General features: G+C 44.3%; 1 protein-coding gene across 2 annotated transcripts in view; it reads left to right on the top strand.

Annotated features, from left to right (window-relative positions):
• The window catches only part of USP34 (ubiquitin specific peptidase 34), a 208147-nt gene that overhangs the window by 127536 nt on the left and 66168 nt on the right, over window positions 1–14443 (top strand). For both annotated transcript variants that reach the window (XM_040429731.1, XM_040429733.1), the window contains 5 exons: window positions 3933–4096; window positions 4487–4552; window positions 10562–10708; window positions 10804–10860; window positions 12607–12684. In XM_040429731.1, coding sequence (XP_040285665.1) covers window positions 3933–4096; window positions 4487–4552; window positions 10562–10708; window positions 10804–10860; window positions 12607–12684 — 512 coding nt within the window. The remainder of the gene's footprint in view (window positions 1–3932; window positions 4097–4486; window positions 4553–10561; window positions 10709–10803; window positions 10861–12606; window positions 12685–14443) is intronic.

Genomic DNA, 14443 nt, shown 5'->3' with positions numbered 1-14443 from the left:
TTGGTCCTCTGCAACGTGTGGTGTGCATGCCATTGCACACAATATTGTGATTACGATCCAGCGAGTCCAAGGTTGCACTGACTCTGTATTCTTTGCCACCACTGTTTTGCTGGCAATCTGCAATGGCTACTTCAGCGTGTCCTTCTAAGCAGGGGAACTTTTCATACTAGGGCCGGAGTTCGTAGTCGCTGCAGTGGGACAGCCCCCTCAGGTAGGGGGTTCTACCCTGGCACTCCTTCGGCGGTTGCTCCTGTTCAGCCCCCTTTTTAGACGGAGTGCCTCAGGATGGCTCTACTTAACTGAGACAGCATGGTACCGTGCTACTTCTGGGTAACCTTAGGCCTCTCCCTCAGTTTTACGCTGGCGGAGCATGCTGTAGCTCCTACTGTACAAGGGGTATTTGCACCTCCACTACATACATATGACGGTTTCTTCTGACTCTGGAATCGGTATCCTCTACGGTGTGGCCTCCTCCTCAGCTGGAGTATGGCGTTAGCATTACTCTTGTGGCTTCCATTGTATGGCCTCCTCCTCAGGCGGTGTATTGCATTACCAATAGATTCTGTAGAGTGCCAGTCTCTGATGGCAATGGGCTTTAACCCTGGCCTCTTAATGGTCTACACTACTGTTAATTGACAATTGCTCTGACAACTGTTGTCCTTGTGTCGTCAACTTGGGCTTTGCAATGGCGTAAATGCCATAGCTTTCACCACCTTCCTTTGGGTGCGCTCTACTGGGTAGCTTAGTCCCTGCGGCACTCGTCTACCACTACAGTGATGCCTTTCTTCAGATATGATTACTGTCTGTCACCTCAAGCCGAAGTTGGCCATTCCTTTCACTGCTCATTCCGGAGGTGGACTACGGGTCTCCCCACGCCGGGCAGAGCGGGTGTCTGTCACGCCTTGCCACCACTGGTAGGGGTTTTGTTCCTGGAACGGAACACCCTTTTTTTTCTTGTCCTTCCTCTAGCTGGATGGTTGACCATCTTCCCCTTCGGTCTACTCGACCAGTAGCAATGGGTTGTACGTCTATGGAATTCGAAATCTATTTTTTTCCACGTGACCAGGGTTCCCCGGATACGGTGAGAGCGTTGGACGTAGTAATCACATTTCACCAGGCAAGAGTATTCTCTCATCCTGGTCATCTGCCCTTCCAGGCAGTGTTTGCGCATGGTCAATATATGTCACTTACGGGGCTTCCCATCACTGGTGATGCTCACATCGGTTTTTGCTTCTACCTTTATCCGAGGTATTGGTTCTTTGGCCTGCAGTTGGGCATGCCTGGCTCAGGAATTTTTTTCTCAGTAGTTTCTCAAGCAGCTTCTCTCGCTAGAAGTCTCTCCACAAGCCCCGAAGGCTCTAGGGGCATTAATCTACCAATTTACCGCTTTCTAAGGGGTGTTCTCTTAACCAGAGGAGGATCCTGCGGACCTGGATTTTGGTTCTGCTTCCACAGTTGTGGCCAGCCGGCTTCATCCCTAAGACCTGTGGATCGTTGGAGGCATTTCAGTGAGAAACAAGTCCTCCCTCTGGGACTTCTTCTTCTCCTTTTTTTTTTTTTCCTGGGAAAGCGGCATTCCGGGTGGTGGGATCTTCCACCCGGCGGCTTTCCGAGTTGATAGCGCCTTCTTGTACGTACATTTTTCTTTTGTCATTTGCATAAGGCAGTGCTCCGCTCAGTATCTTCTTTCTTTGCAGAAGGTAGTTGCCGCTTTCCAAGTCATCTCAGACATGGTATTCTCTTCTTTCTCCCTCGCATTTTAAAGAGCGGGCTCTCCATCAGCCATCTAATTTGGCCTCTGAGGTTTGCTGGTCCATAACTAGTGCTTTACGCTGTATGGACTTTTACCAGTTTTTTTTCCTGGAGGTCCTTGTCATAGCTGACGACCTCCAAAGGTATGTTTTTCCAGGTATGTGGACACTCCGCTCCTAGGACGAGGCACTGGCCAGCGGAGTTATGGCCTACCCGGCCAGCGGTCGGCACTTCTCGAGTTCATCTACTCCAGGCATTGCTTCTAGTGGTAGAAGGCAGCGTCTTGGTCTTCCGGCACGTTCACCAAGTTTTACCGGGTGCTTTCCTAGGCATCGACGGATGCTGCTCCGGGCAGCAAGGTCTTGCAGGCGGCAGCGGATTACGCATCCTTGAGGGCGTTTTTCTCCATGGGCGTGTGGTTTGTTTCCCTCCCTGTGGACTGCTTTAGGACGTCCCACGGTCCTGTGTCCCCCAATGATACGAGCGAGAAAACAAGATTTTTGTGAACTCGCCTGTAAAATCTCTTTCTCGCTTAGTTCATTGGGGGACACAGCTCCCACCCAGTGTTCTGTTTGCCGCAAATGATGGCGGTTGGTGGGCCAGTATAGTCGATCCGACTGACATTTGTCAGTTATTTGGTTGTTTACCGTATGTATGTTTGTTTGTTTTTTTCTCCTCCTATTGCTTGGGCACAAACTGATATGCTCTCTCCAGGCTGTAGGGGGTATACTGTAGCCTGCAGGGGCGGAGTTATCACATTTCAGCCTAGTGTCGCCTCCTAGTGGCAGCAAGCAGCTATACCCACGGTCCTGTGTCCCCCAATGAACTAAGTGAGAGAGATTTTACAGGTGAGTTCACAAAAATCTCGTTATTCACCCTCTCAACCCACTTGGCTGTTAGACTTTCACATGACAGATTTTACAGTGGAAGTTTGGGGCAGACCGCCATGCCAAAATTCCTCTGAAAACCCATTGATGGCCACATCCTTTCTGCCTCCTACACATCTCAATGGAAGGCAACACTGAGGATCATGGAGCAGCGACTTATAGCTGCAGCCGCTCCAAGAAGGGGCATATCCGTTCTCGCCACAGCCAAAGCTTTAAAGGAAACATGTCACCGGGATTTTGTGTATAGAGCTGAGGACATGGGTTGCTAGATGGCTGCTAGCACATCCGCAATACCCAGTCCCCATAGCTCTGTGTGCTTTTATTGTGTGGGAAAAAAAACGATTTGATACATATGCAAATTAACTTGAGATGAGTCCTGTCCCTGACTGATCTCACGTACAGGACTCATCTCAGATTAATTTGCATATGTATCAAATTGTTATTTTTACACAATAAAAGCACACAGAGCTTTGGGGACTGGGTATTTTTGATGTGCTAGCGGCTATCTAGAAACCCATGTCCTCAGCTCTATACACAGAATCCCGGTGACAGGTTCCCTTTAAGCCGCTGCTCTGCTATCCTCAGCGATGCCTCCTATTGAAATGAATTGAAGGCAGAAAGGACACATCTGCCAGTGGCTTTTCTGTGAAATTTTGGCACTGACAAAATTCTGTAAAATCTGTTTTGTGAATGTCCCCTAGCGTAGTTAATCTGGTCATTGGTAAAAATGTCCATTGAAATCAATGAACTGCCTGTGTAACATATGAGTAATGCCACGTTCTATTGAGCAAGAAATGTTCTTTGTAGCCTCTATTTTCATGCTAAGGCCTCTTGCACAGAACCGTCGGTGTTTTATGGTCTGCAAATCCCGGATGTGTGCATGCCACCATTTTTTTTCCCATGTCCTAACTTTGTCCACAAAACGGACAAAAATAGGACATCTTGTTTGTGGGCCTGCAGAATGGGCATATGAATGCTGTCTGCATTTTGTTGCTGCCCCATTGAAATGAATGCAGTTATGTGCATGGGGCCTATTAGATGGATGGTATGAATGAGGGGGCATGCTCTATTGAATTCACTAAGAGTTTTATTTTTGTCAATGCATTTTCTAAATAACAAACCATGTAACAGCAATATATGCTTTCAATTCAGAAGTAAATAACTGTGGTTGGAACTCTGAGTTCTCTCATTATAATATACGTTTTTTATATGTTTTTTGTCATACTTTTTGGCCTTTTTTTTTGTTTTTTGTTTTTTTTGTTCATGCTGTAAAATCAATTTTTTTCACCACAGCGTCCCATGCACCTTACAAGTGGGACTACTGGCCCCATGATGATGTCCGGGCTGAGTGCAGGTTTGTTGGACTCACAAACCTCGGAGCAACATGTTATTTGGCGTCTACCATTCAGCAACTGTACATGATACCCGAGGCAAGGCAAGCCATCTTTACTGCTAAGGTATTTTAATGGTATATCCTATATTCTTTATACAGTTTGAGGTTTAGCCACAAAGCCACATACAAATAGTCTGCTCTTAATAAAGTGAAGATGTAAATAGATACTTTATTTTTATATGCTGCTTATCAAGGGTAAAATAGATAATTTGAAGCAGTTTTCTTGGTATAAAACTTTAAAGTCCTGGAGCATGTGTGACATAACAATAGGATATCCCATGAACGTCCCATAAGTTCAGGTCCCACCTTTGAGACCTGCTGTTATTTCAAGAATGGGACCGTGTTGCAAATGGAGAGCATAAAGTGCATGTGCTTCATCCTCTCCATTCACTGCTATGGGGCTTTTGAAAATAGCCAAATTACATGACATGCTTTTTCTCTTATTCCTTTACAGTATTCAGATGATATTAAACATAAGACTACCTTACTGGAACTTCAAAAAATGTTTACATATTTAATGGTAAGTGGCTTGTCAGTTTAGCAATATATATTTTTTTTACAATTGTTGGTCTTTGTTGTTTGCTGTGAGTAGGACCTAAATGTTTTTCTATTGGCCTTGTAGCTTTTATATTTGAATGTGTAAGTATTATAAATAAACAAAAGAACCAACAGTTAGCATTTTTCTCCCCTGTTGCTTCCATCATCGCTCTCTGGTCCTCCCCACCACCATTTGTTTTCCTGGCTGCATCAGAGACATTCAGCACACACCACTGCATCCAGTCACTGGCCTCAGCGGTCACGTGCCATATACTGCAGAGGCCAGTGATTAGCTGCAAGATGAGCTGTTTTATATGGGACCTCACCACTTCAGCCAGGAAAATGACATAAGGGCTGCAATGGAAAATATGCATTTCTAATTTGCCACAGATTTCACCCTATGCGTTGTGCCGTGGCATAATATTGATGACCTGTCCTAAGGATAGGTCATCAATATCTGATCGGCGGGGGTCTGACTCTCCGCATACCTACCAATTTGTTCAGTAGTATCTTTGGCACCAGAAGTGCACAGCTCCATTCATTGTTACACTGTTTTTATGGCCCGCACTGCACTGTGACATGATGTCGCACAGCATCAGGTCATAGTGTGCATCTATGTGCACTACGTCCTGACACTGTGCGCAGGCAGGAAACAGTACAGAGCGGGGCCCGGAAGAAGATCAGGGAGGGTGAGTGCAGCCACGCAGCTCTTCCCTCACCGCTTCCTGTACCTCCCACATGCTTATGACTTCTTCCATAATGGAAGCGGTTATTTGCATTCAGACTATAAGGATACTTTCACACTTGCGTTTTTCTTTTCCGGCATAGAGTTCCGTCACAGGCTATATACTGGAAAAGAACTGATCGGGCATATCCCCATGCATTCTGAATGGAGAGTAATCCGTTCAGTTTGCATCAGGATGTCTTCAGTTCAGTCGTTTTGACTGATCAGGCAAAATAGAAAACCGTAGCATGCTATGGTTTTATCTCCAGCGAAAAAAACAGAAGATTTGCCTGAATGCCGGATCCGGCATTTTTTCCCAAAGGAATGTATTAGTGCCAGATCCGGCATTCCGAATGCCGGATCAGTGTCACCCTCCCGCGCTGTACTGTGACCAGACACCATACACAGTCAGGTGACAGTGCAGCATGGGCGAGAGAAGACTAGGGAGTGCGACTGCAGCAGAGATCGCTGGACTTGGAGCGTAGTGGCGGAGCAGTGTAGGTAAGGCTACTTTCACACTTGCGTTCGGGGTTCCGCTTGTGAGCTCCGTTTAACCTCTTAAGGACACATGACGTACCGGTACGTCATGTGTTGTTCCGATCACTGCCGCCCGGCCGGCAGTGATCGGAACCCGGTGCCTGCTCAAATCATCGAGCAGGCACCTAGGCTAAATGCGCGGGGGGGGTCCCGTGACCCCCCCCATGTCGGCGATCGCGGCAAACCGCAGGTCAATTCAGACCTGCGGTTTGCTGCGATTTCTGCAGTTTCTGATCCGCGGGGATCAGAAACTTTAGTATTCCTAAAATAGATCTGTATCCCTCCCCCTTCACCCCCCGAGTGATTTTAGCCCGGTGGGAGGTGCAGGGGGAGGGTTGCGGGCGGTGCGGGAGGCGGGCGGTGTGGCAGGCGGGATCGCGATCCCCCGCCCGCCTCCCCTTGTATAATCGTTGGTTTCTAGTGGGTATACCAGGGTGCCAGCACATTGCTGGCACCCTGGTATAAACGGCTGACATCTGCGATGCGATGTCAGCCGTTAACCCTTTCCATACAGCGGTCCGTACGGACCGCTGTATGGAAAAGGTTAACAGCGCAGGGAGCTCCCTCCCTCTCCCATCAGGGGGCTGCTGTGCCTTTGTAGCCCCCCGATGGGAGAAGGAGAGAGCCCCCCTCAGCTCTGTGCTTACCCTTCCCCGTCTGCGCAGTTCTGAGCAGACGGGGAAGGTTCCCATGGCAACAGGACGCCTCTCAGGCGTCCTGCTGTCCATGGTGCTGAACAGATCTATGCTAAAAGCATAGATCTGTTCAGTGTAAGTAAAATACAGTTCAGTACAATATATATTCTGTACTGTATTATACAGACATCAGACCCACTGGATCTTCAAGAACCAAGTGGGTCTAGGTCAAAAAAAAGTGAAAAAAAAGTAAAAATCAAAAAACACATTTATCACTGATTAAAAATGAAAAAAATAAAATTCCCTACACATGTTTGGTATCGCCGCGTCCGTAACAACCTGATCTATAAAACGGTTATGTTACTTTAGCCGAACGGTGAACGCCATAAAAATAAAAAATAAAAAACTATGATGAAATTGAAATTTTGCCCACCTTACTTCCCAAAAAAGGTAATAAAAGTGATCAAAAAAGTCGCATGTACGCAAAAATAGTACCAATCAAACCGTCATCTCATCCCGCAAAAATCATACCCTACCCAAGATAATCGCCCAAAAACTGAAAAAACTATGGCTCTTAGACTATGGAAACACTAAAACATGATTTTTTTTTGTTTCAAAAATGAAATCATTGTGTAAAACTTACATAAATAAAAAAAAAAGTATACATATTAGGTATCGCCGCGTCCGTATCGACCGGCTCTATAAAAATATCACATGATCTAACCCCTCAGATGACCACCATAAAAAAATAAAAACGGTGTAAAAAAAGCCATTTTTTGTCATCTTATGTCACAAAAAGTGTAATAGCAAGCGATCAAAAAGTCATATGCACCCCAAAATAGATGCCAATCAAACCGTCATTTCATCCCGCAAAAAATGAGACCCTACTTAAGATAATCGCCCAAAAACTGAAAAAAACTATGGCTCTTAGACTATGGAGACACTAAAACATTTTTTTTGTTTTAAAAATGAAATCATTGTGTAAAACTTACATAAATAAAAAAAATTGTATACATATTAGGTATCGCCGCGTCCGTGACAACCTGCTCTATAAAATTACCACATGATCTAACCTGTCAGATGAATGTTGTAAATAACAAAAAATAAAAACGTGCCAAAAAATCTATTTCTTGTTACCTTGCCGCACAAAAAGTGTAATATAGAGCAACCAAAAATCATATGTACCCTAAACTAGTACCAACAAAACTGCCACCCTATCCCGTAGTTTCTAAAATGGGGTCACTTTTTTGGAGTTTCTACTCTAGGGGTCCATCAGGGGGGCTTCAAATGGGACATGGTGTCAAAAAAAACTGTCCAGCAAAATCTGCCTTCCAAAAACCGTATGGCGTTCCTTTCCTTCTGCGCCCTGCCGTGTGCCCGTACAGCAGTTTACGACCACATATGGGGTGTTTCTGTAAACTACAGAATCAGGGCCATAAATAATGAGTTTTGTTTGGCTGTTAACCCTTGCTTTGTAACTGGAAAAAAAATATTAAAATGGAAAATCTGCCAAAAAAGTGAAATTTTGAAATTGTATCTCTATTTTCCATAAAATCTTGTGCAACACCTAAAGGGTTAACAAAGTTTGTAAAATCAGTTTTGAATACCTTGAGGGGTGTAGTTTCTTAGATGGGGTCACTTTTATGGAGTTTCTACTCTAGGGGTGCATCAGGGGGGCTTCAAATGGGACATGGTGCCAAAAAAACAGTCCAGCAAAATCAGCCCTCCAAAAACCAAACGGCGCACCTTTCACTCTACGCCCCGCCGTGTGGCCGTACAGTAGTTTACGGCCACATATGGGGTGTTTCTGTAAACGGCAGAGTCAGGGCAATAAAGATACAGTCTTGTTTGGCTGTTAACCCTTGATTTGTTAGTGGAAAAAAATGGGTTAAAATGAAAAATTAGACAAAAAAATGAAATTCTCAAATTTCCTCCCCATTTGCCAATAACTCTTGTGCAACACCTAAAGGGTTAACAACGTATGCAAAATCAGTTTTGAATACCTTGAGGGGTGTAGTTTCTTAGATGGGGTCATTTTTGGGTGGTTTCTATTATGTAAGCCTCGCAAAGTGACTTGAGACCTGAACTGGTCCCTAAAAATTTAGTTTTTGTAAATTTCTGAAAAATTTCAAGATTTGCTTCTAAACTTCTAAGCCTTATAACATCCCCAAAAAATAAAATATCATTCCCAAAACAATTCAAACATGAAGTAGACATATGGGGAATGTAAAGTCATCACAATTTTTGGGGGTATTACTATGTATTACAGAAGTAGAGAAACTGAAACTTTGAAATTTGCAAATTTTTCCAAATTTTTGTTAAAATTGGTATTTTTTGGTGCAAAAAAAATAATTTTTTTTGACTTCATTTTACCAGTGTCATGAAGTACAATATGTGACGAAAAAACAATCTCAGAACGGCCTGGATAAGTCAAAGCGTTTTAAAGTTATCAGCACTTAAAGGGACTCTGGTCAGATTTGCAAAAAATGGCCTGGTCCTAAGGTGTAAAAAGGCTGTGTCCTTAAGGGGTTAAAGGCTCTCACAAGCGGCCTCGAACGGATCCGTACAGCCCCAATGCATTCTGAGTGGATAAGGATCCGCTCAGAATGTATCAGTCTGGCTCAGTTTCGCCTCCGTTCCGCTCAGCAGGCGGACACCCGAACGCAGCTTGCATCGTTCGGGTGTCCGCCTGGCCGTGCGGAGCCAAACGGATCCGTCCAGACTTATAATGTAAGTCAATGGGGACGGATCCGTTTGAAGTTGACACAATATGGTGCAATTTCAAACGGATCTGTCCCCCATTGACTTTCAATGCAAAGTCAGGACGGATCCGTCTGACTAACTTTTAGACTTAGATTTTTTTCTGCAATATAATGCAGACGGATCCGTTCTGAATGGATACCATCGTTTGCATTATAGGAGCGGATCCGTCTGTGCAGACACCAGACGGATCCGCTCCGAACGCAAGTGTGAAAGTAGCCTAAGTGAATTAATTTATTTTAAGGTTTGATATGGGCTTTGACATGGAAGTCTGAGTTCCCGATTTAAGGGGGGGTCTGATCGGAGTTCCTGACATGGGGGTCTGATGTTAGGCTCTGATATAGGGGGTCTGATCTAAAGATATGATATGAGGTCTGACGAAAAATGTATATATATTTTTCTTATTTTCCGCCTGTGGTGCGTCTTATAAAGCGAAAAATACGGTAATTGTTTGTTTTTAGGTTAAATTCTGTGCTGATATATAAGATTCCCTGCAAACTATTGAGTTAAGTAGTAAAATTCTACCACATCGAGGTAAATAGTATGTAATAAACTTCTCCCTAGTGACATCCTCACTTGTGACATGTCTCGTTTAGTAAATAATTTTATTCCCTCAAAAATAACAATTCTGAAGCTTCTTGTCTTATAATTCTGTGTTGTGCCATTCCTCTGTTATTCCTCATCGGAATGTATGAATAAATGACAACTGGACATTACCATTATCTTTGTCTAACAGCTGTTTCCCTACACAGTTTGAAACTGACACTTATTGTAAATGTCTTGAAGGAATAACAATAGAATGGTACAATGTAGAAAAGATGCTACAGAATTATTTTTTGAGGAATTCAAGTTTTTTACTAAAGCAGGCATGTCGGGAGAGCTGGCAGGTTCTCCTTCACTGTGTAGTTCTGCACAGGTTTGTAGCATACTACAGAACTACACAAAACAGACTCGTAGAAAGTGGTGACAAAGGATGCAAATCATTCTCGGTCATGTGATGATCACACTGTTCCGCAGCTCCTTAGTGTACGGCCTTAAGTTCAGTTTTTTTTTGTTTTTGTTTTTTTTGCAGTTTTGGAAGCCTGACTGATCTGTTCTTCCGGTCGGCACATGCGCACACCTTTAAATCTGTAAAAAATAAATAAATACTGGATCCGTTTTTCCGGATGTCACTGGAGAGACGGATCCAGTATTTCAATGCATTTGTCAGACTGATCCGCACCTGGGGACGGGACTGCCTGCCGGAATACTCTGACACAAGTTTGAAAGTAGCCTGAAATATGGCAACAATACTTTTTATATATGTAAGGCGGTGTAATGTTTTTATTTATTACAGGAGAGTGAATGTAAAGCTTATAATCCCAGACCCTTCTGCAAGACTTATACCATGGACAAACAGCCTCTGAACACAGGAGAGCAGAAAGACATGACCGAGTTCTTTACTGACCTAATTACTAAGATCGAAGAAATGTCTCCTGAACTGGTCAGTTCTGTTAAACTCTTTTCCTTTTTGTATGATTTACTATTCATCTCTCATGTTAACATTTTTGTTTTTTCTTTTTATCAAATAATCAACAGAAAAACACAGTCAAAACTTTATTTGGAGGTGTTATTACTAATAACGTTGTGTCTTTGGTAAGTCCTCTTGAATTATGTGTCGGATGATTAGTTTGTGTGTGTTTTGTGGGGTATGTAACAGGTTTTCTTGAGGGGAAAAAAAAGTCCACGGGTATATATGCATGATTTTGGTTTGAGGCTGTAAAAAAATTTTGCGTTTTTGCTGCAGTTACAAAAGTTGCTGAAAAACAATCCACAACAAAACTGAATAAAAACAAATTTTATATAGAAACACCCAAAGAAAATGCAGCAGTTTGACACAGTGATACAAATTCTGCTAAATTTTTACCTAGACACGGCAGATACTCCCATGCAGATTTCACCCAGTGCTTTGAAAAGGATGAAATTCCTCACTGGAACTCCAGAGCTCCTGTGGGTGGCAAGGCCTCTTCATTATTTTGCCAAACACAGTGCCGTACATTGTATAGCAGCCATGCTTTCTGTTCCATTGACGTCTCATTCACTTGAATGCAAAGTGAGCTGCACCTAGGTCGTGTGACCAGTGTACTGACCTAGGAAGAGGCATAAGCACTGACAGAGCGCAGCGGTCTCTTCATACAGCTGATTGGCAGAGCTCCAAGGTATCGGATCCTCCCCAATCTAATATTGATGACCTATCCAGAGGATAGAACATCAGTATCAAATACTGTAAATAGTATCATTTGTCTATAAAATTGTTATAAGTACACCTCTGCATAACACTGTATCCTTATTAACGTATAAGAGAATAAAAAAAGAAAGAAATGTGGATCGGACACACACATATGGGGGGATCTGTGGATGACGGACACTTATGGGGGGATCTGTGGATGACGGACACTTATGGGGGGATCTGTGGATGACGGACACTTATGGGGGGATCTGTGGATGACGGACACTTATGGGGGGCATCTGTGGCTGACACTGTTATATATGTGCCATCCACAGTGCCCCCCCCCAGGCCATAACAGTGCCATCCACAGACCCCCACCCCTTGACTGTGCCATCCACAGATTCCGTGTGCCCGCCGCCGCCGTTTAAAGTTATTAAACATGCCCCCCTCACTCCTAATAGTACCGTATATCCGAATTTCTTCTGTATAATGCCGGCCGGGCGGCCGGCGCGTCCCTCAGTGACGTCACTTGTCTGCGCCGCCTGCTTCATTCATAAAGCAGGCGGCGCAGGCACGTGACATCACTGAGGGACGCGCCGGCCGCCCGGCCTGCCTGCCGGCATTATACAGAAGAAATTCGGATATACGGTACTATTAGGAGTGAGGGGGGCATGTTTAATAACTTTTAATTCAATAATACATTTTATATTAGTATACCGGAGGGAGCGGTGGGGCGGGGCTATAGTACAGTGACCGCACCGCCCCACCGTTATTGCTGGCCCACAGCTCCTCCTCCCAGTCCCTCCCCCAGCCCCCGCTCCGTCCAGCGCCTGCGCCGGCCTCTGATCAGACGGGAGATGATCGCTTCCACAATGGAAGCGCTCATCTCCCTGCCGCATATTACACTGCGAGCTGTCGGCCGCCCGGCACCCCTGTTGCTATGGCGCCCTGTGCGGCCGCACAGCCCGCACACCCCAAAGGCCGGCCCTGAACGAGCCCCCCCTTTACGGAGCCTGGCGCCCCCCACTATTTGAGAAGCACTGCATTAGACTCTTTGGACATTGTATAGCTGCTATTTGCCATGTATATTGGTGCACAGCTACATTTATTTGGTTTCTAGCATGTTAGTATGTGTAGTTCTTCATATTGTTTGTTTTACCCATTTACTTTAGGATTGTGAACACGTAAGTCAGACAGCTGAAGAATTCTACACAGTCAGATGCCAGGTGGCAGATATGAAGAACATCTATGTGAGTAGGAGTGCATTCCATATACCAACCTTGTTCTTTAATATGTACAAGTAACAGATGCAGAGTGACAAAAACAACGTAGAACTCTGCTTTATCTCTGCCTTGGACACACAGAGTATGTGGAACATGGAAGGGTTTGTCCAGCAAGGAATAGGTATTGGGGAAGACCTCAAAGTGGGTTAAAAACACAGGATAGGTTTTCCACATCACATCGGCCACAGCCTTCCCCTCCCAGCAGTCATCTGAAGGTGTGACAGCTCGTTTACCTGACCACTGTCTCATTTTGTAGCGGTGGTGCAGTGAGATTATACTTAAAGGGGTTATCCCACGAATAATGTAAAAAATGAAAACCAGACATCATATAGTACATGACAATCTCTTTCTAACAAAGCTAGAACCAGCCCTGTACCTCACATGGATCCAGAGATCTCCCCATTCATTGCTCTTCTAGATTTATATCAAGCTGACAGCTCAAGGGGAGTGTCTTTTCTGCTGCAGCTCAGGAGGCGTGTCCATGCTCTCCCCATCACAGCTCAGGAGGCGTGTCCATGGTCTCCCTATCGCAGCTCAGGAGGCAGTTGAAGGATGAAACTGAGCACGTGCAGCCATCTCAGTGACCAGGTCAAAGAAATAAAAAATTAAGTGCCACGATACATATACGTTTTGGTGAATAACTCAGTCGCTAGAATACATTTTGAATTACATGCAATTACAAAAGTATTCAGATCCAGGTGCTGGTTTGAAAATTGTAAAATATTTTTCGTAGGACAACCCCTTTAGCTGCTTGTCCCTTTCACTTGAATAGGATGGAGCAGTTGTAATTACACTGCACCTCTGCTGCAAAGGAGACAATGTGCATAAACATAAACTTTGAAGAAGAAGCAACACTCGCATGAGCGCCATCACCCCTTCAAATAGCTAATTGGCAGGGTGTGGTGGGAGTCGGACCCCCACTGATCTAATAGGATAGATCAATTTTACTCCCCTGCACAGCTCCTATGGCCACCAAGTTTTTTATTTTTCTTTTTTTTTCTTCCTAAATGCAAAATTGCGCAGACCAGTGCTGTTTCTCTGCTCTTTTCTCTTCCCTTAAGGCCCTTTTACATGGATCTATGGTCAGGTTAATTCAGCTGTATTTTTGCCATAGGTAAACATAAGCAACATCAGCCAACAAGCGTCATTAAAACAAACTAGGATTCATTTTTGCATTTAAATTGCACTTAACGAACACTGATTGGCAAGCTATTATCCTAAACCGATGCCTTTTAATGGACAGAAAATGTGCCTGTGTAAAAGGACCCTTCATGTTGGAGTTGACAGGAGGAGGTTGTACATGTACAGTACAGACCAAAAGTTTGGACACACCTTCTCATTCAAAGAGTTTTCTTTATTTTCATGACTATGAAGGCATCAAAACTATGAATTAACACATGTGGAATTATATACATAAACAAGTGTGAAACAACTGAAAATATGTCATATTCTAGGTTCTTCAAAGTAGCCACCTTTTGCTTTGATTACTGCTTTGCACACTCTTGGCGAGCTTCAAGAGGTAGTCCCCTGAAATGGTCTTCCAACAGTCTTGAAGGAGTTCCCAGAGATGCTTAGCACTTGTTGGCCTTCTTGCCTTCACTCTGCGGTCCAGCTCACCCCAAACCATCTCGATTGGGTTCAGGTCCGGTGACTGTGGAGGCCAGGTCATCTGGCACAGCACCCTATCACTCTCCTTCATGGTCAAATAGCCCTTACTTTCAAAGTT

Source organism: Bufo bufo, chromosome 4 (genome assembly GCF_905171765.1).
Source record: "Bufo bufo chromosome 4, aBufBuf1.1, whole genome shotgun sequence".
Taxonomy (NCBI): Eukaryota; Metazoa; Chordata; class Amphibia; order Anura; family Bufonidae; genus Bufo; species Bufo bufo.
The sequence above is the reverse complement of the archived record's forward strand: the minus strand, read 5'-3'. Positions and strand labels throughout refer to the sequence as shown.